This window comes from Myotis lucifugus, unplaced genomic scaffold (genome assembly GCF_000147115.1).
Source record: "Myotis lucifugus unplaced genomic scaffold, Myoluc2.0 scaffold_183, whole genome shotgun sequence".
Taxonomy (NCBI): domain Eukaryota; kingdom Metazoa; phylum Chordata; class Mammalia; order Chiroptera; family Vespertilionidae; genus Myotis; species Myotis lucifugus.
Window position 1 is genome coordinate 2,581,278 of NW_005871231.1, and position 26,404 is coordinate 2,607,681.

Here is a 26,404-nt window from a genome sequence, read left to right on the forward strand (position 1 = left end):
GCCCCGGGTGACGGGCGTTTCTATTTCGAGTGGGTCCTGTAATTATGAACTCACTCGCGGGTTGGTCGTTCATCCGGGGCCTTCTCGACCGCGTTCGTGTTTGTCCCCGGGACAGGGTCCGAGCGCCCACGGGCCGGCGAGCGGAGCCCGAGCGCCCGGTGCATCTCGGAGACGGTCAGCCTTGGCTGCGGGGATCCCGCCGTCCCAGGCCCTTTCCTGATGGAGGGGCCTTAACCAGGGCTTTCTGACGCCTCTCACTTTTCCCTTTGACCCAAGTGCCCATCGAGGAGCTAGTGTAAAGGGTGAAAACCCGTCTAAATTTAACAAAAATGACAGTTAACAGTCTATTTAAATTAACCGAGGAACAGTTAACAGCTTTTTGTTGAATCGCAGGTTTCTCCCTGAGAAAGGAGAATGTGGTCTATGAAGACTGAAAATGGGGAATTTTGAAATAATACACCACTTTTTTCATGATTTGCATAATTTTTAACTGGAAACTTGCCACAGAAAATTGTAGGGTTTTGTGTTTGTTTTTTTTAAAATTTATTTCCTGAAGACATGATGTAGATTGTAGAACATTGGAAGACCATATGCCATGATCCATATTTAGCTCTAAGCTGGTGTGTGTGTGTGTGTGTGTGTGTGTGTGTGTGTGTGTGTGTGTTTTGTTTTTTTGTCGAAAGGTGGGTCTGGCAGTCGGGTGTGAGAGGTGGCACTGCTGTCACATGGAATTTAGGTCACTCGAAGGGAACTTGGAGCATGTATCCGTGACAAGCGGTTTCTCCACGGCTGTGTTTTTGAACTGTGTGGAGGGTGAAACTGTTGTAGTATATATTCGTCATTATATTCCCATTCAAATTAATTTTTAAAATAGGTACTATGTATCAGGTTTGGTTTCTTTGTCTTGTAAAAAACAGGTTTATTTTAAGGGTGCTATATTTATTGACTTACAGTAGCGCCATGGTTCATACTTGTTTTGGCTACAAGTTAGCACAAAATTGTTAGAGTATAAGTTTATTGACCATATAATTGCTAGCAATGAAAACATTTTAAAAACCTACAGTTAATAGGCTTTTGGTGGATTTCCCATTCATTGATGACATAACATTCTAGTTTGGAATACAGTTTACTTTTTAAAATGAAGTTAATGGAGACTTGTGTTATTAGGATCTTTACTAGAATAGTCAAATAGTTGTTCATTTTTGTGTATCTCAGTGGATCCACCTATGGGTGACATCAGATAATTGCTTAACAGTTCATGGATAATTAAGGAAAGAAACAAAAACATTTTAAAAGAAGCTACACTCAATCTGGAATAAAAGATCTTAAAAGTACAGTAAACAGTACAGAAAAGGACATATTTCCTATTTTGTCCCTATCCCAAAAGGCCTTTATTAATTTGTACAACAGAATAATACCAAACCTTATTACTCACTTTTGCAGCGATGCAACTTGTTTTGGAAAACCAAAGTCTAAATATTTCACCCATATGGTTGATATATTTTGATTAATAAAGATCATGCTTTTAGTTGTGTGCCTAGTGGAATGTGGTTGCTTTAAGAACATAATGTAGGGTATATTTTTAAGGATCTTCAGAGTTAATTTCAATTTAAATGTATATCTCATGTACAGTATATGGTTCTCTCTGAAGGAAAAAAAAAGTAACCACATGCTTCCATTTTAGTCATTGTCATTAAATATCTGCTTGTTCAGTATAATTTGTAGTAGGCAAGAGGATGAAAACTGCCTCACATTAAGCTAATATTATAGCACAGTCTCAAGCCTATTACTTTTTGTTATCTAGCTAAGGATATATTCTGTGTATTCTATACTTTATTTTTTAAAAATCTTAGCTCAGGTCTAAAATTTGAATTTCGATGATAAGCTCTTTAAATGCCTGTAATTTAAAGAGATATGTTTTTCTCAGCCTCTTCTGAAACAGTCTCCTTGGAGCAACCATCAGAGCAGTGGCTGGGGCACCGGAAGTATGTCCTGGGGAGCCATGCATGGCAGAGATCATCGTAGAACTGGAAACATGGGGATTCCAGGAACTATGAATCAGATATCTCCACTGAAAAAACCGTTCTCTGGTAATGTCATAGCACCACCGAAATTTACTCGTTCTACTCCATCACTGACGCCAAAATCTTGGATTGAAGATAATGTGTTCAGAACAGACAACAATAGTAATACACTCTTACCCTTGCAGGTAAGAATGGTATGTAAATGGCTTATTTCTAATGTTAATCTTTCAGGATTGGAAACTGAGTGGTGGTAGCAGTAGTATGGTAAAATTAATGGATTCAAAAAGAGAAAGTTCTCATTTTTAAGCATATATAATTTCATTATCGAAGGATAAAATATCTACATGAAGAAAATTGACACTATAAAAAATCTGTAAGCACACAATAGTAAATAAGCTTCAAAAAATGTAGAAAAACCTGCTGCACTTCTTAAATACATATTGAAGCTTTTAATTGGCAACTTCTTAAGAATGCCTTAATTTATTAATCTTTAATGGGCCACCAAAATGAGTTTTTCCTACAATACAGCTGAACTAAAATGTTCGTAATCATGCATAGATTTGGCTATGATCAGCTGTAGTGTATTAGAATATACTCAGTACAGCTATGATTGTGGCAAAATAATATGGTTTTTTACATAGAATTAAATTTTGTCTTCACTGGTTCAATGACTTTTTTTTTCTAAATGTGGCCTAATAGTTATGATGATTGACAGTTTTTCAGGCCTTTTAGTATTTTGCTAATATTGCAGGTTAATGAAACTCTCTTATGGCTATTTAAAATGAGGTGGTTGGTTTTTTTTTAAATGAGGTTGTTTTTTTGGTGGTGGTTTTGTTTTCCTGAAACCTTTAGAAAAAGGAATAAAGGTAGAAAGAATTTTGGTTTTTGTTTTATTTTCTTCCTTTTTTTTTTTTGATGTGGGTGGGTATGGGAAAGAGAACTGCATATTTCTGATGAAAACTTCTATGCTGTTGAAGGTGAGATCTAGTTTGCAGTTGCCAGCTTGGGGCTCAGATTCACTCCAAGATAGTTGGTGCACTGCAGCCGGAACATCCAGAATAGACCAGGTAGGCTGCACAGTGTATATTTTTCAGGACTTTGGCTAGGAGTTTAGTAGTATTTATATAACGAGGAGGATTTGTTACTTACTTTCAGTATCTATTTAAGCATATGTCAGAGAGCCTTAAAGCAATTTATTTTTAAAGGGTCACTTGACTTAAACTATTTAATATAAAATGCTTCATTTTTATATTTAAATGTAATTCATAATCATTTTATATTTCCAAAACATAATAAATTACTTTTTGAAAAAAAGGAATTATATACCCAAGAGCACCTGGCTTTAAACATCAGTCAAATGGAACAGATATTTTATCTCCTTTCAGAATTATTTGCAATTAGATACAAAATCTTGTTTTTACTCAGTCTCCAACTTTACAATTTCATCAGTGTTTTACATAATTTTTAGTAACATTTTTCATAAACCCTGCTATGTTGGTCTTGATAAACTTTCTTAAAAAGCCCTATCTTAGTTTAGCTTTTTCAACTTGGTAAAAAACTTTGATACAATATTTTTTTCTAAATTTTGTTACTGCTCTTATATATTATCTTCTTCCAAATAATCGGTTACTCTAGGAAAAACCGTGAGCCAGAAAACTGGGAGGCAATCTTAATCAAATTACTGTCAAGCTCTTATACAAAAGGTTATCTCTCTTCCTGCAGACTAAATTTGAATGCATACTGGGCACTGGGTGATGAGAATTATTACAGGATACAGAGAAAACTCAGTCCTATGTATGGGGGTTCTTTTCTACAGAACCCAAGTTTGAGCAGAGTTGACATTATGGAGCTATTATCCTTAGCTAAGGCTCTTCCTTAGTTAATTTATCAATATGGGATTATTTTATAAGTAAGGACTGTGTAAACAGATTAATAATATGCGTTTATCTAGCATTCTAACCTGGAGGGTTAACAGTAACTTTAATAATCAAGCATTAGCACTTGTTTTAGACAAGTTCTACCTATTTACCAAAGTAGTCCTGCCAGGATCTTCACTTAGAAATAAGTTGCTGTCTCATGTAATACGTAACTTATTGTCTTGTTAATGTAAGTTAACTACCCATCTATTTCTACTGTCCTTTTCACCTTGGTTCCTTTAGGCCATATCAGTGTCATTTTTATGATAGCATTTTTATGTCGTTTGTATTGAATATATAAATGCCTAGGAAATGGTGTGTTAGAAGAGGAAAATAATGATAATTATTTTGAAGGTGGCAAGATACACATTTTTAGTGCAGAAGAGACAAAAAATATTCCAAGATAATAGGATACACATAAGAGAGGGATATGTCTCTCCAGAGAAAGAAGAAAAATTAGCTGCTATATAAAGGGTCTATGGGTTGGTGGGGGGACCATATGTTGAGAAAATAGGTTATTGAGATGGTGTCAGTTGTTGGAATGCTAGAGAGCAGAGGTGATAAGGCAAGTTTGCAAATTGGACTCTGCAGAGGTGCCCCTGGGGCTGCCCCAGTGCAAGGGCCTCTAACCTCCCACGTAGACCACAATCAAAGCCACTCTGCTCTTACCTATTTTATAACCTAGGGTTTTAGGTAAATTCATTTTGGTAATTACAGATTTTTTGTTGTTGTAAATTGCTGAGATATTGGCATTCCCTGTGGACTCTTGACCAAGAGGTGTGATGTTATAAGTTGAAACAGCAATGAAAACAAAGAGATAGTGAAAAATGTACTAACCTAGAAGGAGGTTTGAAACCTGAGTCATCTTCCTCTGCCTTTCACAATCTTTATGACATTGTACGTCAGTTCATGGGCCTTCACCTATTTGGGTCATTATTGTGAGAGGACCTTGAAGTAGGTCATGTAGGACCTTTTTAGTTCTTACACATCCTCTGGTCTCTTTTGGCCATTTCTTTTTCTCCCTCCTCCCTGGACCCTGCTACGCATCCCTCCCCCTTATTTTTAGAATCCAAGGGCCTTGGTTTGTTGGGGTTGAAGGGATGGGTATTGGTCCCAAGCCATAGGAGTGTAGTGTATAACTTTCCAACGTTGTTGTCACCTTTTAGTACCCCAAGGGTACTTATACAAAATTTGTTCTGTGTTTCTACCATAAAAGGTTGAGGTATTTGAAGTTGAGCTTCTTAAAAATATAGCAGCAGCTACAAACTACAATTGGTATCTTAAACTGTGGTGTAGTTCTTCACTATTTGGCAAAGTTAAAATTACAGAAAATACTTAAGTACTGAAATATCTGGAGAGATTATTTTCATCTCTAATCTTTTTGCATCATCTACAACATTTTAATACTAAAATTTTAGTTAAAAATACATTATTTTAAAACATTTAAGTTTTTATTTCCTTTAGTAGCAAATTGATTAGGCCTAAAAAATACTAAATTCTAGAATTGAAGTCTTAATTGTTATTACTTCAGGCCTTACCTATAATTGAATTCAGTAAATGGGAAAGAAATAGTTTTGTAGGTTGATTTTATTTCAGATGTATGTAAAATTTTTCGGGTTGGTATGACCTTATTTTAAATAATCAATTTTTATGGAAAAGGTTCAAATTAAAAAACTTTTAAAAAACAAATATAAATTCTTCTGCATATTTCTGATTTTAAAATGAATATTATATATTTCTGTTAAAATATTAAGGCTAAGAATTACTTTTCTTTAAAATTCTGTTACCTAGTTACCCTTGCAAGAAATCATATTCAAAAGTGTGAATTCTAAATTACCTTAATATTTCCTTTATTTTTTTTCTTTATTGATTAAGGTATTACATATGTGTCCTTATCCTCCCTATTACTCCCCCACTCCCCCACTCATGTCCTCACCCCCCTGTTGTCTGTGTCCATTGGTTGGGCTTATATGCATGCATACAAGTCCTTTGGTTGATTTCTCCCCCTTACCCTCACCCTCCCCTACTTTCCCTCTGAGGTTTGATGGTCTGATTGATGCTTCTTTGTCTCTGGATCTGTTTTTGTTCATCAGTTTATGTTGTTCATTATATTCCACAAATGAGTGAGATAATGTGGTGTTTATCTTTCTCTGACTGGCTTATTTCACTTAGCATAATGCTCTCCAGTTCCATCCATGCTGTTGCAAATGGTAAGAACTCCTTCTTTTTTACCGCAGCATAGTACTCCATTGTGTAGATGTACCACTGTTTTTTAATCCACTCATCTGCTGATGGGCACTTAGGCTGTTTCCAAATCTTAGCTATGGTGAATTGTGCTGCTATGAACATAGGGATGCATATATCTTTTCTGATTGGTGTTTCTAGCTTTTTGGGATATATTCCTAGAAGTGGGATCACTGGGTCAAATGGCAGTTCCATTTTTAACTTTTTGAGGAAACTCCATACTGTTCTCCACAGTGGCTGTACCAGTCTGCATTCCCACCAGCAGTGCACGAGGGTTCCTTTTTCTCCGCATCCTCGCCAGCACTTGTCATTTGTTGATTTGTTGATGATAGCCAGTCTGACAGGTGTGAGATGGTACCGCATTGTCATTTTGATTTTCATCTCTCGGATGATTAGTGACTTTGAGCATGTTTTCATATGTCTCTTGGCCTTCCTTATGTCCTCTTTCGAAAAGTATCTATTTAGGTCCATTGCCCATTTTTTTGATTGGGTTGTTTATTTTTCTTTTGTTAAGTTGTATGAGTTTGAATTTCCTTTAGATATTAAGGTTGCAATATGTTTATTCATTAACACTTGAATATTTTAAATCAAAGAGTAAATATACTAGTAGCTGAGGTTATTACAAGTATTTATATGGCCCATCAGTTCTCTGTAAACAAAACAACATCAAGCCTTTAAAACTGTAATATAGCCCATGAAGCCTATAAGATGTGTGTTGCCATGTCCTCTAGCTGAGCGATTATCAATATATTCAACTGTAGATTTTTGTTCTTATGGAAGTTCTCCCTGCAGCTTTTGAGCATGTCACATGAACCACCTTGAGTAATTGAAGGTATTTTTCACCAATCTTTAAAATTTAGCTTATAATGATAATGTGGGCATATCTTTCAGAAAAATGTATTCTTTAGAGTCTTTATTCACATTACACACACAAAAAAATGTACTGTATTTGACCAACTCCAATTTTTTATTTAATAAAGGATTTCTTAAATTGTGGTGGTTAAACTAGATGAGCTTTAGGGACATTGGTAGTTACCAAACCTTACACTTACTGAAAATGAAAGAGAACAGGCTCTCTTACACATACACTATAGGTAAATGGATACTTTCTTTTTATGTGTTCTATCCTGTGTCCAGTTCTTTAATTATACTTGATATATTCTTTTTTAAAAAAATATATTTTTATTGATTTCAGAGAGTAAGGGAGAGGGGAGATAGAAACATCAATGATGAGAGAGAATCATTGATTGGCTGCCTCCTGCTCACCCCCTACTGGAGATCGAGCCTGCAACCCAGGCATGTGCCCTTGACCGGAATTGAACCTAGGACCCTTCAGTCCGCAGGCCAACGCTCTATCCACTGAGCCAAACCAGCCAGAGCAACTTGATATATTCTTACACCAATATTTTCTATTGCCTCTCCATTTTCTTTAACCCTTTTAGGTATTAGAATAGCTTTGGCCATTTGGAGTCTTTAAAAAAAAAATCAGAATCACTGTTACAGCATTCTTATTATCAGAATAATAGAGAGTTTAAGAAATGAATGTTCGTTATGTATGTGGTAGTGTAATAATATTCTTGACCATTGAAACGTGAAAGTCCTGTGGGATGAAGAGAGGGGGTATCTGTTTGGAACAACTACAGAATATGAGAGTGCTGGGTTGTGTAGTAAGGCAGAGTGGCAGAGCATAAACTACTAATACCATGCAATAACAGTGTGTGATGAGGAGTGGATAATTAATATTAAAATTGAGGAAAATATTAGCACAACTTTGCTATTTTATTTTAAAACTGGAGAACTAAGCTAAAAAATACAGTTTTTAAAAGCTGATTTTTCTACTTGTATGGAAGAACACATGCTCAAGCATCTGGTATATCTTTAAAAATGAGGATATAGGTTTTTTTTTATAACCCATTCTCTTTTTCTTTGGAAGCATACTTCATTGTCAAGAGGGAAAGGTTCTACTTGACCACTTCCTTAACTTGAAATAGCACAGGGTTTTGAATATGTCAAAGCAAAACTATGACATGCCATAAAAGTTCCCTTTCAGTTGGAATTCCTCTTGTACTAGTCCTATATAATAACAGAGGAATATGCTAATTAGCCATTACCCCTGAGGAGTAACGACCAAGTGTATCAGGACCAGATCATGGATCAGCAGGAGGGTGGGCCAGCAAGGACCAAGTGTATCAGGACCAGATCATGGATCAGCAGGAGGGTGGGCCAGCAAGGTACAAGCTGGCTGTGGAGAGCTATAGGAGGGGGCAGGGCAGCAAGCTATGAGGGGGTGGGGAGGGGGGAGGGGGACAGGGGGACCTACAGGAGGGTGGGGCAGTGGGCGGAGAGCTATAGGAGGGCAGTAGTGACCTACTGGCGCACAGATTGTGCAGGGCAACTAGTTGTAATATCATTGACTTTCTTCGTTATTTTTCAGTGTTTATAATCTTTTTCTCAGGCCATCCTTTTAAGATTGGGGATATGTTGTGTTTTTTAGTTTTTTTAGGATTTTATTGTCACTCCTCTAAGTCTTTGTGACAAAGGTGTCTTGGTTTACAAAAAAACAATAAAATATTAGAATATAAAATACTATTGGTTTTCCCACCAACGCATTCTAATTTTTGCCTGTTGTTGTGGGATTCTGTAATCTTAGTAGTAAGGCAGAGCGGCAGAGCATAAACTACTAATTTTCTGAAAGCCCAGTTAGTTTATTCTTGACCATATAGTTTTCATATTTAAAATAGATTGGAGTAAACTTTCCTCATAGAGATTCCTACTTATGTTAAATATCTTGGCCATTTTCAATTAGTCAATGTAGTAATAAATGTTAGTTACATTGTTTTGATTTTCTAGTTATGCTAGTCAGCATTGACATATTCATGGTTACTTTAAAATGGTTTCAGGATTGCAATTTAGTTTTTGTTTTTTAAATATATTTTATTGATTTTTTTACAGAGAGGAAGGGAGAAGGAGAGGAATAGAGAGTTAGAAACATCGATGAGAGAGAAACATTGATTCAGCTGCTTCCTGTACACTCCCTACTGGGGATGTGTCCGCAACCAAGGTACATGCCCTTGACCGGAATTAAACCTGGGACCCTTGAGTCCGCAGGCTGACGCTCTATCCACTGAGCCAAACCGGTCAGGGCGCAGTTTAGTTTTTTAAACCAATGGCAGTTTGTGTAATCACAAATTTTTCTTATATTTGTAGTTTATAAGGATGCATAATGTTTGTTTTATAATCAGACTTGTTTCTGCCTTTTGTTTTTTTCTGAAGTCATATTTTGATTCCCTCATTCTATTTAATAAAATTGTCTGTACTTTTGAACATGAAAATCTAAATAACATGGGATGTCATGAGCTCTTTGCCTGCTCAGGGCTATTTTGTGTTTGGTGTTTTCAAAATCATGTGGGAAGCAGCTGATGAGTAACAAAAGTAAACTAAGCTAATTAAGCTAATCCTTTTTAAATAGTTTTGCCAGGTGTTTTTTTTTCTTTTCTAAAGTAGGACTTTGTTTTGTGATGAAAGACTTGTCTGGGAAGGAAAATAAGAGACCTTATAAGTGGGCCTCTCACTATTTTAGTTGGATATATAGGCATTAAAGCTAAAGCTATTAATAATACATATCACATTTTTGTATAATACTTGTCAGAGTTGATTGTATAGTGGACACTGATGCTTATGAATAGCTTGCCTATATCTTTCTCCTTCAGACCCTAAATATTGCACATGCCACTGACAGTGTATATAGAATTATTTCACCCTAGCCGGTTTGGCTCTGTGGATAGAGTGTTGGCCTGCGGACTGAAGGGTCCCGGGTTTGTTTCCAGTCAAGGGTATATGCCCGGGTTGCAGGCTCGATCCCCAGTAGGGGGTGTGCAGGAGGCAGCCAATCAATGATTCCCTCTCATCATTGATGTTTCTCTCTCTCTCTCCCTCTACCTTCCTCTCTGAAATTAATAAAAAATATTAAAAATATTTAGAATTATCTCATAAATTTTACTGTGCTCTAAAGCAAGAGAGGATCACACTCCTTGAAATGGAGTTAGAAGGTGGCCACAAAAAAAGGTTGTGTGGGAAATACCATTTAGGTGGTGTTTATAGTCACCATTAATTAAGTTCATAGGTTGACTAAAGATGAGACATAGTCTGATTCTGTTAAAAAAAAAATCACCCTGAGAAGATAGCCCTGAACTATATAATATTTTATTTGTGAGAATTTAAGGTAAAAAGAATATAAAGAATTTATAATGTACTGTATCTTAGAACCTATATGATATAGCATACCTTCTGAGGTTTTTTTCACTTATATAAAGTTTTTATCATGACAGTTTATATTTTTAAATATTTTAAATACATCTGAAAACTTTGAATATATTAGCATATAATCTTCCTTTGTGTGGTCAGAAATTCAAGTTGACAGCAGGCCAAATTAAAATCTGATGCTGGCCGAAACCGGTTTGGCTCAGTGGATAGAGCGTCAGCCTGCAGACTGAAAGGTCCCAGGTTCGATTCCGGTCAAGGGCATGTACCTGGGTTGCGGGCACATCCCCAGTAGGAGATGTGCAGGAGGCAGCTGATCGATGTTTCTCTCTCATCGATGTTTCTAACTATCTCTCTCCCTTCCTCTCTGTAAAAAAATCAATAAAATATATTTTAAAAAAAAATCTGATGCTGGTCTCAGTTTAGTTAATTAACATTTGAGTACCTCTTCTGGGGAGGATTCTGAGAGGCTTTATATTTAGTTTTTTTCAATTTCCATATCAAAATTCAGTCTTTGTCCTCACAGACCTCACCTTAAACAATTTTACTAAGTTTTTATGGTAGAGAAAAAGTGGTATTCAACAAACATTTGAGAGCTAGCTGTATTCCATAATTAAAAGGTCTCTCTCTCTGATTAACTTTGAAGTTAGTGGGAAAGGAAGACAGTTTTTAGTTATGAACAAAGTATAGTAGAAGCATAGAAAACGAAAATATTTGCATAGATTACTAAAATTATATTTGCTGAAGGGCTGTGCTCTTCTCTGTTCCAGTTTTATTTATTACTAGAGGCCCGGTGCACGGAGTCGTGCACCAGTGGTGTCCCTCACCCTGGCCTGTGCCCTCTCGCAATCCAGGACCCCTTGGGGGATGTCGGATAGTTGGTTTCAACCCAATCCCCACAGGCCCAATCTAGACAGGAGGGAGCCTGATCCTGTGCATTGAGTGTCTGTCCCATGGTGGTCATTGCACGTCATAGCGACCGGTTGACTGGTTGTTCAGTCACTTAGGCTTTTATATATATAGATATATAGATAGTCTTGCTTTTCTGTTACTTTTATTATTTTAAAAGATGATTTTAGGCATCATCTTGTCTGACATGGTTATTTTCTTTTCAAGAAGGTGGAACGGAGCCTGAAGAGATTTATTTAGTAATTTAAGATCAAGAAGCTCAATGCTTCTTAAAGTATGGTTACTAGGTCTACAGCCTCAGTATCACCAGGGGCCACTCCCAACCTATTGAATCACACTCTGTAGATGGGTCCCAGGAGTCAATCCAGATCTTTCTGAAGCATGCTCAAGTTTGAGAACTGCTGTAACAGTTCAGTAATTTTCTGTGCCTCTCTCGCCAATCAAGGTCACTGTTTAGTGAACTCCTCTTACTGATGGGTGTGTTCTACCTGAGGAATCCAACTAAAAATAAGGGGTTAAATTATAGTTCAGCACTAATAAAGTTGGAATAAGAGCCTCTGTTTTAGTAAGTAACCTTTTCATCATTAGTGTTACTTTTAAGTTCCGTGACAGCAATTTGTTTAATCTGCAATACTGATTTCAGTCCTCTAGCTTTATAAAGCTCACAACCCTAATTTAAATGTCAAGGTAGAGTAAATAAATCAACATATTCTCAGGAAAGCTTCTTATGTTTTTCTTCAGCTTTCTAAAAGATTGGTTCTGAATCTTCTGGATTGTAGACCCCTTTGGAAAACCAATGAAATACATAAACCTTTCTTCAGGAAAAAAGGGTGTGTACATGCATATACAGATATGCCATGATCCTTCCTGAAGCTCATGGACCCAGGTTTAAGAGTCAAAAATCGCCTGCCCTGCCTCTCCCACATATTCATATGCTTGCACAAGCTCATGTACACACACACACACACACACACACACAAATGGGTGGAGGTTAGAGATGATATATTTTGGTAAAAATCTCCTGGGTGATTTGAGGGGCCTGGGCAGAGCCTGCTGTGGTAGTTCCATATATATGTTTGTTCAAGTACATTGATTTTATAGTGAGCAAAATACTGTATACATTAATGAACATTAAAGAATCTACTAGGCAAGTTGAGGGGATTTAACATTCAGCAAACAAGACTTCTAATGACACAAAAGACTTTGTTCTGAGACTTGATGAGGTAGGAAATGTGTTTTTGTTTTGATACTGGTATTTCATGCTTTTGATTTTTAGTGTATAATATGTTTATGCATTCATTACTGTGAAATTCTGACTAAGTCAAATAATGTACAATGTTTGATAGATGTTTAAAGTATGGTGCAATTGAATTAAATCCTTTCCCCCAACATTTTTTTTCAAGTGCTAGTCTTCCTAGATATATGAGAAAAGTTTAGAAGTTAAATAATAGCTAAAAATGCTCTCTGTGTGTATCACATTTCAAACATCTTTATAAGCTGAGAATGATAGCAATAGAAATTATTTTACTGTGTTGAATTAATACTGCCAGTGAAATAAGATTGCTTTTGATATGTGATTTTGCAGATAAATATATTAAATATATTGTTCTTTTATACAAGAAATATTGTAGCTTATAAGATCCTTAGTTACTGATATTTTCTTGGGATGCAGACTCATTAGTAATAGTATATCAATCAGATGTCCTATTTTATGTAAGAAGATTAAGATAGTATAGTTATCAATACTTTGGAAAAAACTGCATAGATTATATTGAGTCTTTTTTTTTCTTCTCTTCTAGGATCGAAGTAGAATGTATGACAGTTTGAATATGCACTCTTTGGAAAATTCGCTTATTGATATTATGAGAGCAGAGCATGATCCTCTTAAGGGTAGGTGACTTTTGAAAAAATCCTATACATCTACCAATTTGTCTGATTATTTTACCATTTTTATATGAAAGAAGTTTAGAGCTCGAGCAGCACTAAGTAGCACCTGTGCCACCTATAACATTCTGTGATAACTATTAATAAGAAACTTGTCTTGGTGAAATGTCATACTTTTTTCTTTGAAGCTTATTTCAATTTATGCTGATTTATATAGAGAGAAATATAAACCCCTCTCTCTGGGCTTGTATTTTTAAGACAAAGCTACCATTTAGAGATACTCTGAAGTCCACCAGAAGATAAAGAATGGATCTAAAAGTATATAGTATAGTCCTGGCCGGTGTGGCTCAGTTCGTTGAGTGTTGTCCCATATACCTAAAGGTCACAGTGGGTTCAATTCCTGCTTATGGCACATGCTCAGGCTGTAGGTTCAGCAACCAATTGATTTTTCTCTCACATTGATGTTTCCCTCCTTCCCTCCCTCCCTCTCCTTCCCTCTCTCCCTCACTCTCCACTCCCTCCCCCTTCCTCTAAAATCAATAAAAACATCTAAACTAATAAAAGGGTAATGTGCTACTTACAGCGGACATCTTCCGGACATCCTTCCGGACAAAACCACAGCGGCTGGGAGGGCCCAGGCTCAGGCCGGCAGTGGCAGCAGCAGTGGGGTAATGGGGGAGGCGCCTTCCCCTGATCCACCAGGTCGCCTCCCACAGAGGGAGGCCAGACTTTGGCTTAGGCCGGGGGCCGAGGCAGAGTCAGTTAGGGGTGATCAGGCCGCAGGGGAGCAAGTTAGGGGTGATCAGGCTGGCAGGGGGCAAGTAGGGGCTATTAGGCTGGCAGGGGGGCAAGTTAGGGTTGATCAGGCCAGCAGGGGGGCAGGGTAGGAGCGATCAGGCTGTTAGGGGAGCAAGTTAGAGTCGATCAGGCTGGCAGAGGGCAAGTTAGGGTGATCAGGTTGGCAGGGGGGCAAGTTAGGGTCAATCAGTCCGACAGGCAGAGGCAGTTAGGGGCAAGCAGGCAGGCAGGCAGGCAGAGGGGTTAGGGGTGATCAAGCAGGGAGGTAGAGGGGTTAGGGGTGATCAGGCAGGCAGGCAGGTGAGCGGTTAGGAGCCAGCGGTCCCGGATTGCGAGAGGGATGTCCATCTGCCGGTTCAGGCCTGATCCCACAGGGATTAAACCGGCAGTCGGACATCCCCCAAGGGGTCCCTGATTGGAAAGGGTGCAGGCCGGGCTGAGGGACCCCTGCCTCTGTGCATGAATTTCATGCACCAGGCCTCTAGTATTTATATAAAAAAAACAAAAGTGTATAGTATAGTCACTTTTCTAGAATTCTATAAAAACAGACATTTTTTTTAATTTCTTTTTTTTTAAATTAAATCTTTATTGTTCAGATTATTACATTGGTTCCTCTTTTTTCCCACCATAACTCCCCTCCACCCAGTTCCCACCGCTCCCTCCGCCCTCACTCCCCACCCACTGTCCTCTTCCATAGGTGCACAATTATTGTCCAGTCTCTTCCCGCATCCCCCACACCCCTCCCCCCCCCAAGAATAGTCAGTCCATTCCCTTTCTATGTCACTGATTCTATTATAATCACCAGTTCATACTGTTCATCAGATTATTTATTCACTTGATTCTTAGATTCACTTGTTGATAGATGTGTATTTGTTATTCATAATTTGTATCTTTACCTTTTTCTTCTTCTTTCCCTTCTTAAAGGATACCTTTCAGCATTTCATATAATACTGGTTTGGTGGTGATGAACTCCTTTAGCTTTTCCTTATCTGTGAAGCTCTTTATCTGACCTTCAATTCTGAATGATAGCTTTGCTAGATAAAGTAATCTTGGTTGTAGGTTCTTGCTGTTCATCACTTTGAATATTTCTTGCCACTCCCTTCTGGCCTGCAAAGTTTCTGTTGAGAAATCAGCTGACAGTCGTATGGGTGCTCCCTTGTAGGTAACTGACTTTCTTTCTCTTGCTGCTTTTAGGATACTCTCTTTGTCTTTTGCTCTTGGCATTTTAATGATGATGTGTCTTGGTGTGGTCCTCTTTGGATTCCTTTTGTTTGGGGTTCTATGTGCTTCCTGGACTTGGAAGTCTATTTCTTTCACCAGGTAGGGGAAGTTTTCTGTCATTATTTCTTCAAAAAGTTTTCAATATCTTGCTCTCTCTCTTCTTCTGGCACCCCTATAATTTGGATGTTGGTACGCTTGAAGCTGTCCCAGAGGCTCCTTACACTATCTTTTTATTTTTGGATTCTTTTTTCATTTTGCTTTTCTGGTTGGGTGTTTTTTGCTTCTTCGTATTTCAAATCTTTGACTTGATTCTTGCGATCCTCTGGTCTGCTGTTGGGAGTCTGTATAATATTCTTTATTTCAGTCGGTGTATGCTTAATTTCTAGTTGGTTCTTTATCACAACATCGAGGGTCTCACTAGATTTCTTGAGGATCTCACTATATTTATCGGCGGCTTCTAGACAGTTCTTTAAAGACCTTAAAAGTGTGGTTTTGAATTCTATATCCAGCAGTTTGCTTTCCTCCATTTCTTTCGTTTGTGTCCTGTTTCTTTGTCTCAGCATTTTTTATGCTTCCCTGTGTTGAAAAAGTGGTTTTCTGTGCTGAGTGTCCTCTAGGGCCCAGTGGTTCAGCCTCCCCAATTACCTGAGGAGGACACTCTAGGTGCACCCCCTTGTGGGCTTTGTGCACAGTCTTGTTGTAGTTAAGCCTTGATTGTTGTAGTTATCACTGGGAGGAATTGACCTCCAGGCCAATTGGCTGTGAGAATCAGCTGTGTTTGCAGTGGGAGAATTTCTGTGCTGGAGACACCCCTCTGGGGCTAGACTTGCTTCAATGGGGCTTTGGTGCTCACTGAGTCTGCCCCCTGAGTGTGTCCTTTATGTTTCTAGGGAGCTGCAAACTGGATGGTCCCACTCTGGCCTCTGGGCTTCCTGGCTCCTGGATCTCTAGGGAGGTGCTAATCTTGCCTTTGCCTGAGGCTATCCAGCAAAAGCCTCCCTGCAGGGCTTGGGCGGGGCGGGTCCCACGGGATCAACAGGGCGGGGTTAGCAATTATGGCTGCTCTCAGTCTTGCCCTCAGAGGCTCTGCTTCTCAGTGTCCCAGTAGTCGCTGCAAGCCCCACGGAGAGAAAGCTGCCCTAGGGTTCTGAGCGATGCCAGACAGTCCCGCTTCTCCCTTATGAGTGTGGGTCCTTAGAGACTCGCCCGGAACTGGAGCTCAGAGCCTGAGACTCCCTCCGGATTGAAAACGACAACCGCGCCCTCAGCCTCTAGCCCGCTCCGCATGCACTCCGAACCTTAGTATTTCACTTCAGCACTGCGCCTCCTCTGAGTCACGGTATGCTTTTCTCTTTCCTCCTAGTTTTAGAATTTCCACTCAGCCAGCCTTCCTGTGGTTCTGGATGATGTCCGCTCCGTCTTTTAGTTGTATTTTTGAAGTAGTTGTTTGAGGCAGCAAACTTCGGTGTTTCCCTATGCCGCCATCTTGGTTTCTCCTTTTTTTTTTAATTTCTTTTTTTTTTTCTTTTATTTTATTTTATTTTATTTTTTTAATTAAATTTTTATTGTTCAGATTACATTTGTTCCTCTTTCCCCCCCCATAACTCCCCTCCTTCCAGTTCCCGCCCCACCCTCCGCCCTCACTCCCCACCCACTGTCCTCATCCATAGGTGCACGATTTTTGTCCAGTCTCTTCCCGAATCTCCCATTCCCCTTTCCCCCCCAAGAATAGTCAGTCCATTCCCTTTCTATGTCCCTGATTCATTATAATCACCAGTTCATTCTGTACATCAGATTATTTATTCACTTGATTCTTAGATTCACTTGTTGATAGATGCATGTTTGTTGTTCACAATTTGTATCTTTACCTTTTTCTTCTTCCTCTTCTTAAAGGATACCTTTCAGTCTTTCGTGTAATACTGGTTTAGTGGTGATGAACTCCTTTAGCTTTTCCTTATCTGTGAAGCTCTTTATCTGGCCTTCAATTCTGAATGATAGCTTTGCTGGATAAAGTAATCTTGGTTGTAGGTTCTTGGTATTCAGCACTTTGAATATTTCTTGCCATTCCCTTCTGGCCTGCAAAGTTTCTGTTGAGAAATCAGCTGACAGTCGTATGGGTATTCCCTTGTAGGTAATTGAGTCTCTTTCTCTTGCTGCTTTTAAGATTCTCTCTTTGTCTTTTGCTCTTGGCATTTTAATGATGATGTGTCTTGGTGTGGTCCTCTTTGGATTCCTTTTGTTTGGGGTTCTCTGCGCTTCTTGGACCTGTAAGTCCATTTCTTTCACCAGGTGGGGGAAGTTTTCTGCCATTATTTCTTGAAATAGGTTTTCAATATCTTGCTGTCTCTCATCTTCTGGCACCCCTATTATTCTGATATTAGTGCGCTTGAAGCTGTCCCAGAGGCTCCTTACACTATCTTCACACTTTCGGATTCTTTTTTCATTTTGCTTTTCCAGTTGGGTGTTTTTTGTCGCATCTTTGGTTTGATTCTTGTGCTCCTCTGGTCTGCTATTGGGTATAATATTCTTTATTTCAGTCCGTGTATGCTTACTTTCTAATTTCTTTATCGTAGCATCGAGGGTCTCATTAGTTTTCGTGAGGCTCTGCTCAAGTTTATAGCAAGCCCTCAAAATTGCGATTCTTAGCTCCATATCCTCCATTTCTGTCATGTTTTTTTGTCTCCGCATCTTTTATGCTTTCTTGGTGCACCCCCTTGTGGTCTTTGTGCGCAGTCTTGTTCTAGCCACGCCTTAATTGTTGTAGTTAACACTAGAGGGATTTGACCACCAGTCCGACTGGCTGTAGGAATCAGCTGTGTGGAAAACGTCTGTCTTCTGGGGAGGCGCTAATCCAGCCTTTGCCTGAGGCGATCGGCAAATGGCTCTACGCAGGGCTTGGGCGGGGCGGGATCAACAGGGTGGGGGGAGGGAGCAGCTATGGCTGCTCTCAGTCCGTCCCCAGGGGCTCTGCCTCTCTGTCCCAGCAACCGCTGCAAACCTCGGAGGGACCGTAGCCAGACAGTCCCGCTTCTCCCGTTTGAGTCTGGGTCCCTAGAGACTCGCCCAGATCTGTAGCCCAGAGTCTGAGACTCACTCCTGATTGAAAACGACAACCGCGCCCTCAGCCACCAGCCCGCTTTGCGCGCGCACCACCGCACCTTTAAATTTTCCACACTGCACCGCCTCTGAGCCTCGGTTTGCTGTTCTTTTTCCTTCTAGTTGAAGAGTCTCTCCTCAGCCAGCCTTCCTGTGGTTCTCGTTGATGTCCGTTCCGTCTTTTAGTTGTATTTTTGAAGTGGTTGTTTACGGCGGCAGTCTCCGGTGTTTACCTATGCCGCCATCTTCGGTTCTCCATTTTTTTTTTTTTTAATTTCTTAAGAGTACTTTCATTCACAATTTGCAGTGATTCCAACCTAGAATTTTCCTAGGTTTACTTCCTTATTTTTCTTCTACATCATATCATAGGGTTTTGAAAGGGGATATTTATAGTAGCTTCTCTGAGGTATAGAACAGATTTTCAAAAAGTTGGTGCAAATGAGGGAAAATAATCAGCCTTATTGTTAACTAGCTGTATCTGAAGAATTTCATTAACACTTTTGTTTTCATTTGTCTTTAATAAATTAATTTATATTTCCTTATAAATATATCTCATTGCTTTTTATATTATTGGTGAAAACTAGCAAACTGTGAGATTGAGTGATGAGAAATATTAGTTATCTATTGCTGCACAATAAAGTATCTATCCCAAAACTTAGCAGCTAAAACAACAATCAGCATTTATTACTTTATGTGGTTTCTGTGACTCAAGAATTCAGGAGCAGCTTAACTGGTTGGTTTGCCTCAGGATCTCTCATTGAATCAAAACCATGAGTTACTTTGCAAGCTTTTCATGTTTTTAATTCTATAAAGCCAAGTAAGAATTCCCTTACAAATTTTAACCTTAAAACTCTAGACTTCAGTGTTGGCAGCAAGGGTGGGGGCGAGGGGGTGGGGCGGGCAGGGGGAAGGAGGGGGAGCACGCTCAGGGCTGACTTGACAATACTAGATATCTAAACATTTTTGTTTTGTTTCTGGATTTTGCTTGTAAAGGGGTTTCTGGTTTTTCTACTTTCTTTATTAGTAAGGAGCTTGAGAAGCTCAAGGAATCATTAGTGATTGTTGACAACATGTGGCAATGGTAATTCTCCTCTTAAATGAATAGAGACAATTATACTTTGTTCTGAGTGGGTATTTTCTTTGCTTTAACCAAAATTTAGCATAATTTTTTAAATCTTTGTACAGTATTGGGGGTCTTGTTATTTTTCACTGTTATGTTGACAGTTCCAGTAGCATTTGTCTTGGATCTACTGTTTAATAATAGAATCCAGTAACTTCTGATTATGAAGAATTTCTATTCCCTTGACTATCTAGAAAGAAAACTCTTGGAAATTAATATAATATAAAGCCAACATTAATTATTACCAAAGGATAATGAAACGTTTTTTATTGTTGTTTCCCTGTCTTATTTAAAAAGGCTTTTTGAAGATGTTCAGAGAAAACAGTCTCTGCTGCACTATTAATTATCTCAGACTTTCTTGTTCTCTAGTCTGTGTTATGATGAAAGTGGAGGGGAACCTAGAAAGACTGAAAAAGCAAATGGAAGCAGTGCAAGGCTAAGTTGAATTTAATAAATAAAAAATCTCAAGTAGCCCTGACCAGTTTGGCTCAGTGGCTAGAGTGTCGGCCTGTGGACTGAAGAGTCCCAGATTCGATTCCGGTCAAGGGTATGTACCTTGGTTGCAGGCACATCCCCAGTAGGGGGTGTGCAGGAGGCAGCTGATGGATGTTTCTCTCTCATGGATGTTTCTAACTCTCTATCCCTCTCCCTTCCTTTCTGTAAAAAAATCAATAAAATATGTTTTTTAAAAAATCTCAAGTAAATTCAAAATTCTTTTGTTAGAAAAATTATCTCTGACCATGTAAATGGGCAAAACATGCTCACCACTACCTTTAGCAATCAAATCTGTTTTTAATTGGAGTATTTTATGTTCCACATTTATTATGAAAGGGAATAAAAAGACAAAAAAAATTGAGAAACCTTCTGTACATAGAATAGAGAAGTAAGACTAGCACTTCTGTAAATTGCCATCATATACCTAATAAACAAATTTGATACCCAAGTGCTGGCACTTGAAATTTTTTCTTGCTTTTCTCACCAGAATAGGTATACTCTACTAGCTTCTGGTATCATATTATACTAGAGGCCTAGAGCATGAAATTCATACCCAGGTTGGGTCCCTAGGCCTGGCCTGCAGTCAGGGCCGATCTTCCCCTGTTGCCGGCAGCTGGCCCTGTACCCCCGCTGCCTCCGCTGTCGGTCACCCTCTGTGTGTGGGGCAACTGGCAGGGCGATTGGGGCCCCAGCGCTGCCCGCATCTGCTGCCACCCACCCCACCCCTGGATCCCTGTTCCCCATTGGGCTATTGGAACCTGCTGGTGGCGGGGAGGGACGTAGAGGTTGGCTGGCAGGCTGGGGGCAGCTCCTGCGTTGAGCATCTTCCCCCTGGTGGTCAGTACATGTCATAGCTGACTGGTCATTCCGCTATGTGGTCAATTTGCATATTACCTTTTATATAGATAGATAGATATCTTCCTCCCCGAACTCTGATCATTTCATGGGTGTTGTGTGTTTTTGTGGGGTGTAGGGGAGGCTTGACTTCAATAAAATCTGCTAAGGCAAGGTTGTGACAAATCCAGTTCCTGGATTTGATTTGTTTTCCCTTTTTCCCCACCCCTGATCTTTAGGGCAGCACTTCACCTCTGCCCCATTTCTTATATCTCATCTGCTCCTCCCTTTCAGAAATTTCTTTCTTCTGTTTGACATGGGCAATTCTTTTTTCCAAAAAATAGAATGAATCTTACTTTATCCTTTAAAAGGGTTTTCATATAACCAGACAGTTACTTTGTCTGCCTTATGGGATCTAATAAAAAAGGAGAAGGGAGTTCTGGGTTAAAAAATTTCAATGAATTTCTTGTTTCCCTTTATATTAATGGTGAACGTTTCTTGAAAAATGTTTGTGCTTGAGTGATGAGTTATCTACTGCTTTTGTGCTTGAATGATAATTAGTTATGTACTGCTGCATAACAAATTATCCCTAAATTTAGCAGCTTAAAACAAGAATAAGCACTTATCTCACAATTTTTGTGGGTTAGAATTCAGGAGCAGTTTAGCTTGTCAGTTCTGGCTGAGGATCTCATGAGGTAGCAGTCAAGATGCTGGCTGAGGCTGTAGTCATCTGAAGGGTTGACTGGGGCAGGAGGATCCTTTTCCAGGATTACTCACTCATGGCTGTTGGCAAGAGAGCTCAGTTCATCACCACAAGGACCTCTGACTGGACTGCTGAGTGTTCTCACAGTGTAGTTGCTTGATTCCCCCAGAGAGAATGGTAAATCTCAAGGGGAATGCCCCAGTGTCTTCCATGACCTAGTTTTAGAAGTCTCACGCCATCATCCATGATATCCTACTAGTCCTGCTCAACTGGGGAAAGGTCTGCTGCTCAGGAGAGGTGAAGACCAGGAGGTAGGGGCCACTGCAGGCCATCATGGATGCTGGCTTCCACAGAGGTGGAGGCAGAAACTGGAAAGTTGTATTCAATTCTTTTCTAAAGGAAAAGGCATAAACTACTCAAGGTAAGAGTTAGTGTCGATAGAAAGAATAGCAATCAAGCAGATCTCTGGAATCCAAAGAACTTCAGTGGCAGATTATTGGCCTGGCTAAAAACTGACTGACTGTACTGACAGAAGGACCCTCTCATCCCTACTTAAGCCCAAAATGCTTTACTGCAGCTTATTTCTATTTTCCCCCTTCCCAGTGTTTATCACTGGTCAGTAGGGAACTTCCATTGTTTAATGTTAATATTTTTATAGTTTAGCATATCAGATGGGTAAGGTGTTACTTGCATTATCACAGTAGCATGACTCCTAATTTAAACATATCTTGTAGGGGCTCTATGGATGTGAAGTGGTGGCAACCACTAAGTGTGCCTGCTTTTGTGCCAGGCAGTGTCCAAGACTCTGGCTATATATGTTATGTGAAACAGACATGAACTTCATTCTTGTGGAATGTATAGCCTATTGGGGAAAGAGAAACCTTATAGTTAGATGTATAATATGCATATATATGTATATGCATATGAATATATATAATATGTAAACATAATATGCCAACATAATATAACATATAGATGTAATATATAGTTACATACATATAGTTATACAGAGTGTCAGGGATACTATGGAGTAAGATTATAAAGTGCTTAGGGAGGTAATAAGTGGAGAGAAGAGGGTACCTAATTTAGATGTGAAGTAAAGGAATCTGAGACCTGAAGCCCTAAGCAGTACAAAGGTGAAAAATATTGAGGGAAAGTGCCAACTAGATGAAGGGACCGGAAGTATGGAAGAGCTTGTCATTTGAGGAACTGAAAGCGGACTAGTCCTGGCACAGCTCCCTTAAGGGAGCCTGACGTGATGGGGTGTAACGCTGCCCAGCCTGCCCTGCGGAGTGTGTGCTGTGTTGGGCTCTGGATTGTGAACACGAACACACTGCTTTGTGTTTTCCTTAGTATGAGTGGCACTGACCAACCTGTTTATTCTGCAGGGGTTTCTTACCATTAACATCCCATTTTCTGATAACTGTTTGTGTTCGTGGCAAACATTTTCCTGTTCAAAGAAATAAATATGGTTTCTTTTAATGGTCAAAGTAAATCATGCTTTGCCAAGTGCAGTTTTGTGACTTTGCAGTTTTGTTTTGTATACCTATATTAAATAATCTGGGATCTTTTATGTATGTATGGGTCAGTTCACTCTACTTTAAACAAAAGAACAAGACAGTGATTATTGTTAAGCGCTCTTCTCTTCCTGCCCTCAGCAATTTGTAAAAAGGTCTTACTGTGTAAGCATTTTTACCAAAAATTGCTTACCCCTTGCTCAAAGTATAAGGGCAAACAAAAAAATTTAATTTTAGCTCGTAAGAGTTGACTGAACATTATAGGATGAAATGCATTTTATATAACAGTTCTTGGGAGGATCTGTCTTGGCAAGTCACAATGCCATTACCAGTGTTCCCTGAACAATTAAAAGGAATTCAGGAAAAATAATTTAAAGCATGATTTTATGCCAACAAATGTTCAGAAGTGGATGCTTTTAAAACTTTTTATTGACTGTGTGTTTTTTTATATCTAGCTACATTCTTATTACTTCACTGTTCAACACCTATTTCCAAGGCTCCTGAAGTAAGAATGCCTGCATACTTTTGACAAAAATAACCCTTGAGAAAACAAGGAATACTTCTCTAAGTTACTAAATTGTTGTGATAATACCAAATAGTTTTGCCTCTTTCTTTATACTTTTCTTTTTCTTCTGATTCTCTTCACCTGAACTTACCATTTTGAATCACAAAATCACAAAATAACTTGTATGAATTTCTGGAAGTCTCTGTGTGAGAACTTACATTTTAGACTTATGAACTTTTGAGCTGGACAGAGGTTCTCAACTTTGAGAGCATGTTTATCAAAATGACAGTTACAGAGAGCTACAAAAAGCATGCCTTTGATGGCAGAAAAAAACTCCATCTAGATAATTATTTGATGGTTTTCCATGTATAGAGAGAAGTTTGAGTTCTACTAAATTTTGGGACAAATTAGTGACAAGTACATAACAAGAAACAATGATTAATTCCAGGAAAAACAGTTATATGAAAAATAATATGTTATAGCAGCTATTTTCAACTTTTTTCATCTCATGGCACACATAAACTAGTTAATAAAATTATACACACACCAAGAAATATATTTTTTGCTGATCTGACAAAGACTAGGTATAATTTTGATTCATTCACAGTAGACGGCTATTGTGTTGACAGTTGTCATTTATTTTTTATTTTTTTATCTAAGGGAAAAGAGGCCAGTGCCCCTGACTAAATAATAGTCAGGTATTTCATGTTTTAAAAATTCTTGCAGCATATCAGTTGAAAATCGCTGTGTTATAGTATAAAACATATATGGTTCATCTATGAATGTTATTTGCATTATCATAGTAGCATGACTCCTAATTTAAACAAAAACAGTTCTATAATCATTTTGAGAGGAAAAAGCAGAGAAAGTGTTAGGGGATAGGTAAGTCAAATTAGACAGTTAACAGATAGTACCTAAAATGTAGGGAACAGAAAGCAGAAGCATATTACTTACAGATAATGACATGAAGAATCAGTTAAAAAAAAGTTGCAGGTAGCTACCTCTAATGAATGGTAATCAGAAGTACAGAATGAGGGAGAAGATTTCTATTTTTTGTTATATAAGCCATATGGCACTATATAACTTTTTCGCCTATGTACATATATTTTTAACTCATTTTTTAAGTTAAGTAGGTTGGAGGGAAGGCAGATTTGAATACTGAGAATATCTTAATCAAAAATAGGAAAAGAAAAGATTAGAAAAGTAAATACCAAAAATATCAAACATGGTTATTTTACTTTGTGGAACTGTAGAATTATAATTTTAACTTTTTTCCTATCATTTTTTAGATTTCCTTTAATGAATAAATACTATTTTTGTAGTAAGAACAGAAGCTTAAAAAAAAAAGTCTTATGTACTCTGGAGGAACAAATCTTCATTATATTCAGAGTTACTATAATACCATCTGAAACCTGTCCACTTGGATGGTGGTTGTTTGTTTTGTGTTTTTGAATATTTTGCTTTTCATTCTGGAAGCTATTTCAGGGTATTTTCATGCCTGTGGTTCTGAAATTTTATATACATTTACTCTATGGGTCTTTCAGTGTGTGTTTGGAGGGAGGTGGGGGTAGAAGGCTCTGCCTGCCTGTCTTCCTTCCTTTCATTTCTTTGTTTTATTTCCTCTGATGCATGTTGTGGTCAACTTTTAATTCAGACATTAATTTCCTTCTGTCCTTAAAAATTTTGATATTTCTGTGATAATTTTTTCCTTCTATTTTTTATATTACCTCTTTATGTAATTCCTGTTCTTCAACTCTAAGCTTCCTGTTCTCATCATCAGATTTTCTGTTTTCTGTTGCTTTTCCTTTTGTTGTTTTGCTTTTGTAGTGAATTCCTCATGTCTTATTTTTCAGTCCTTCTATAACTTTTTTTTTCAGTTAAAATTTTTCTCTGACCTTTTAAGATCCTCTTTAAAAATATTCTTAGGACTTTCTCATTATTCTTCTTTTACCTTATTCATTGGATTGTCTATCTATAAATACTATATTATAGTGTTGGAAGGTTATTTTTCCATTTCCTTGTATTATTTATTTTTCTTCTAAGTTCCTCTGTTCTATTTTTTGTTTATTTTTTTTGTTTTTTTGGTTTTTAGGGGGTTTTTTGCTCATGCTGGAGGCTTTCATCAAATATCTTATGATTCTTTGCTATTCACATTTAAAGAAAAGACAAAAATGATGATTGGAAGTTTGATGTACATACAGTAGTTGGGGTTTAGTAGTGAACATTGCTGTAAGCCAGTCAGATGGAACTCTCACAATGTCTGTGTCTCAGTCTTTTCTATTGGTCTGAGAAATGGACCTGGATGTGTGGTTTTCATTTCAACCAGCTGTAGGCCTGGTTGCTAGCATCCTTAAAAGAGCCAAGAGGCTGTGTGTGTCTCATTCAGGTAAAAACTAACAAGCAGTCATCAGCCTTCCCACATCTACTCTCAGTGATAACCAGAGCCTCATATTTCTGAGCCTTTCCCCAGGTATCTGCTACAGTAAATGGCTTATTTCTTGAAAGTCTCCCCTTGTACCCACCAGTTTAGGTTTCAGTGTTTTCAGTGATTTCTGGTCTACAAAGTCCGTTATCACTCAACCATACATGCTCACAGCTCCCAGATCTTCCACAGGATACTGTGTCATGGGACCAATGGCAACCTCTGTTTTGGCTTTATCTTGATCAACATCTGTCAAAATGTCAAGCAGATAAGAGGGGTTTAATAAACCATTGGCTGAATGATTACACATGTTCCAAAATTATTCATATTTTTCAATATTTATTTAGAATTTTTAAAAATTATTAACATGCATGTGAAATAGTTTGTATAACCATTCCCCTACAGTTGGACATTTAGTTATTTCAAATTTTTAAGTAAAATTTAGTAAGCTTTTTC

General features: G+C 38.3%; 1 protein-coding gene across 1 annotated transcript in view; it reads left to right on the top strand.

The window, feature by feature from the left end:
• CPEB2 (cytoplasmic polyadenylation element binding protein 2) overlaps nt 1-26,404 on the top strand; it is a 69,139-nt gene that overhangs the window by 2,123 nt on the left and 40,612 nt on the right. The window contains 3 exon segments of the mRNA XM_014462512.2: nt 1,928-2,209; nt 3,002-3,091; nt 13,153-13,243. Of these exon segments, the coding sequence (XP_014317998.2) occupies nt 1,928-2,209; nt 3,002-3,091; nt 13,153-13,243 (463 nt within the window).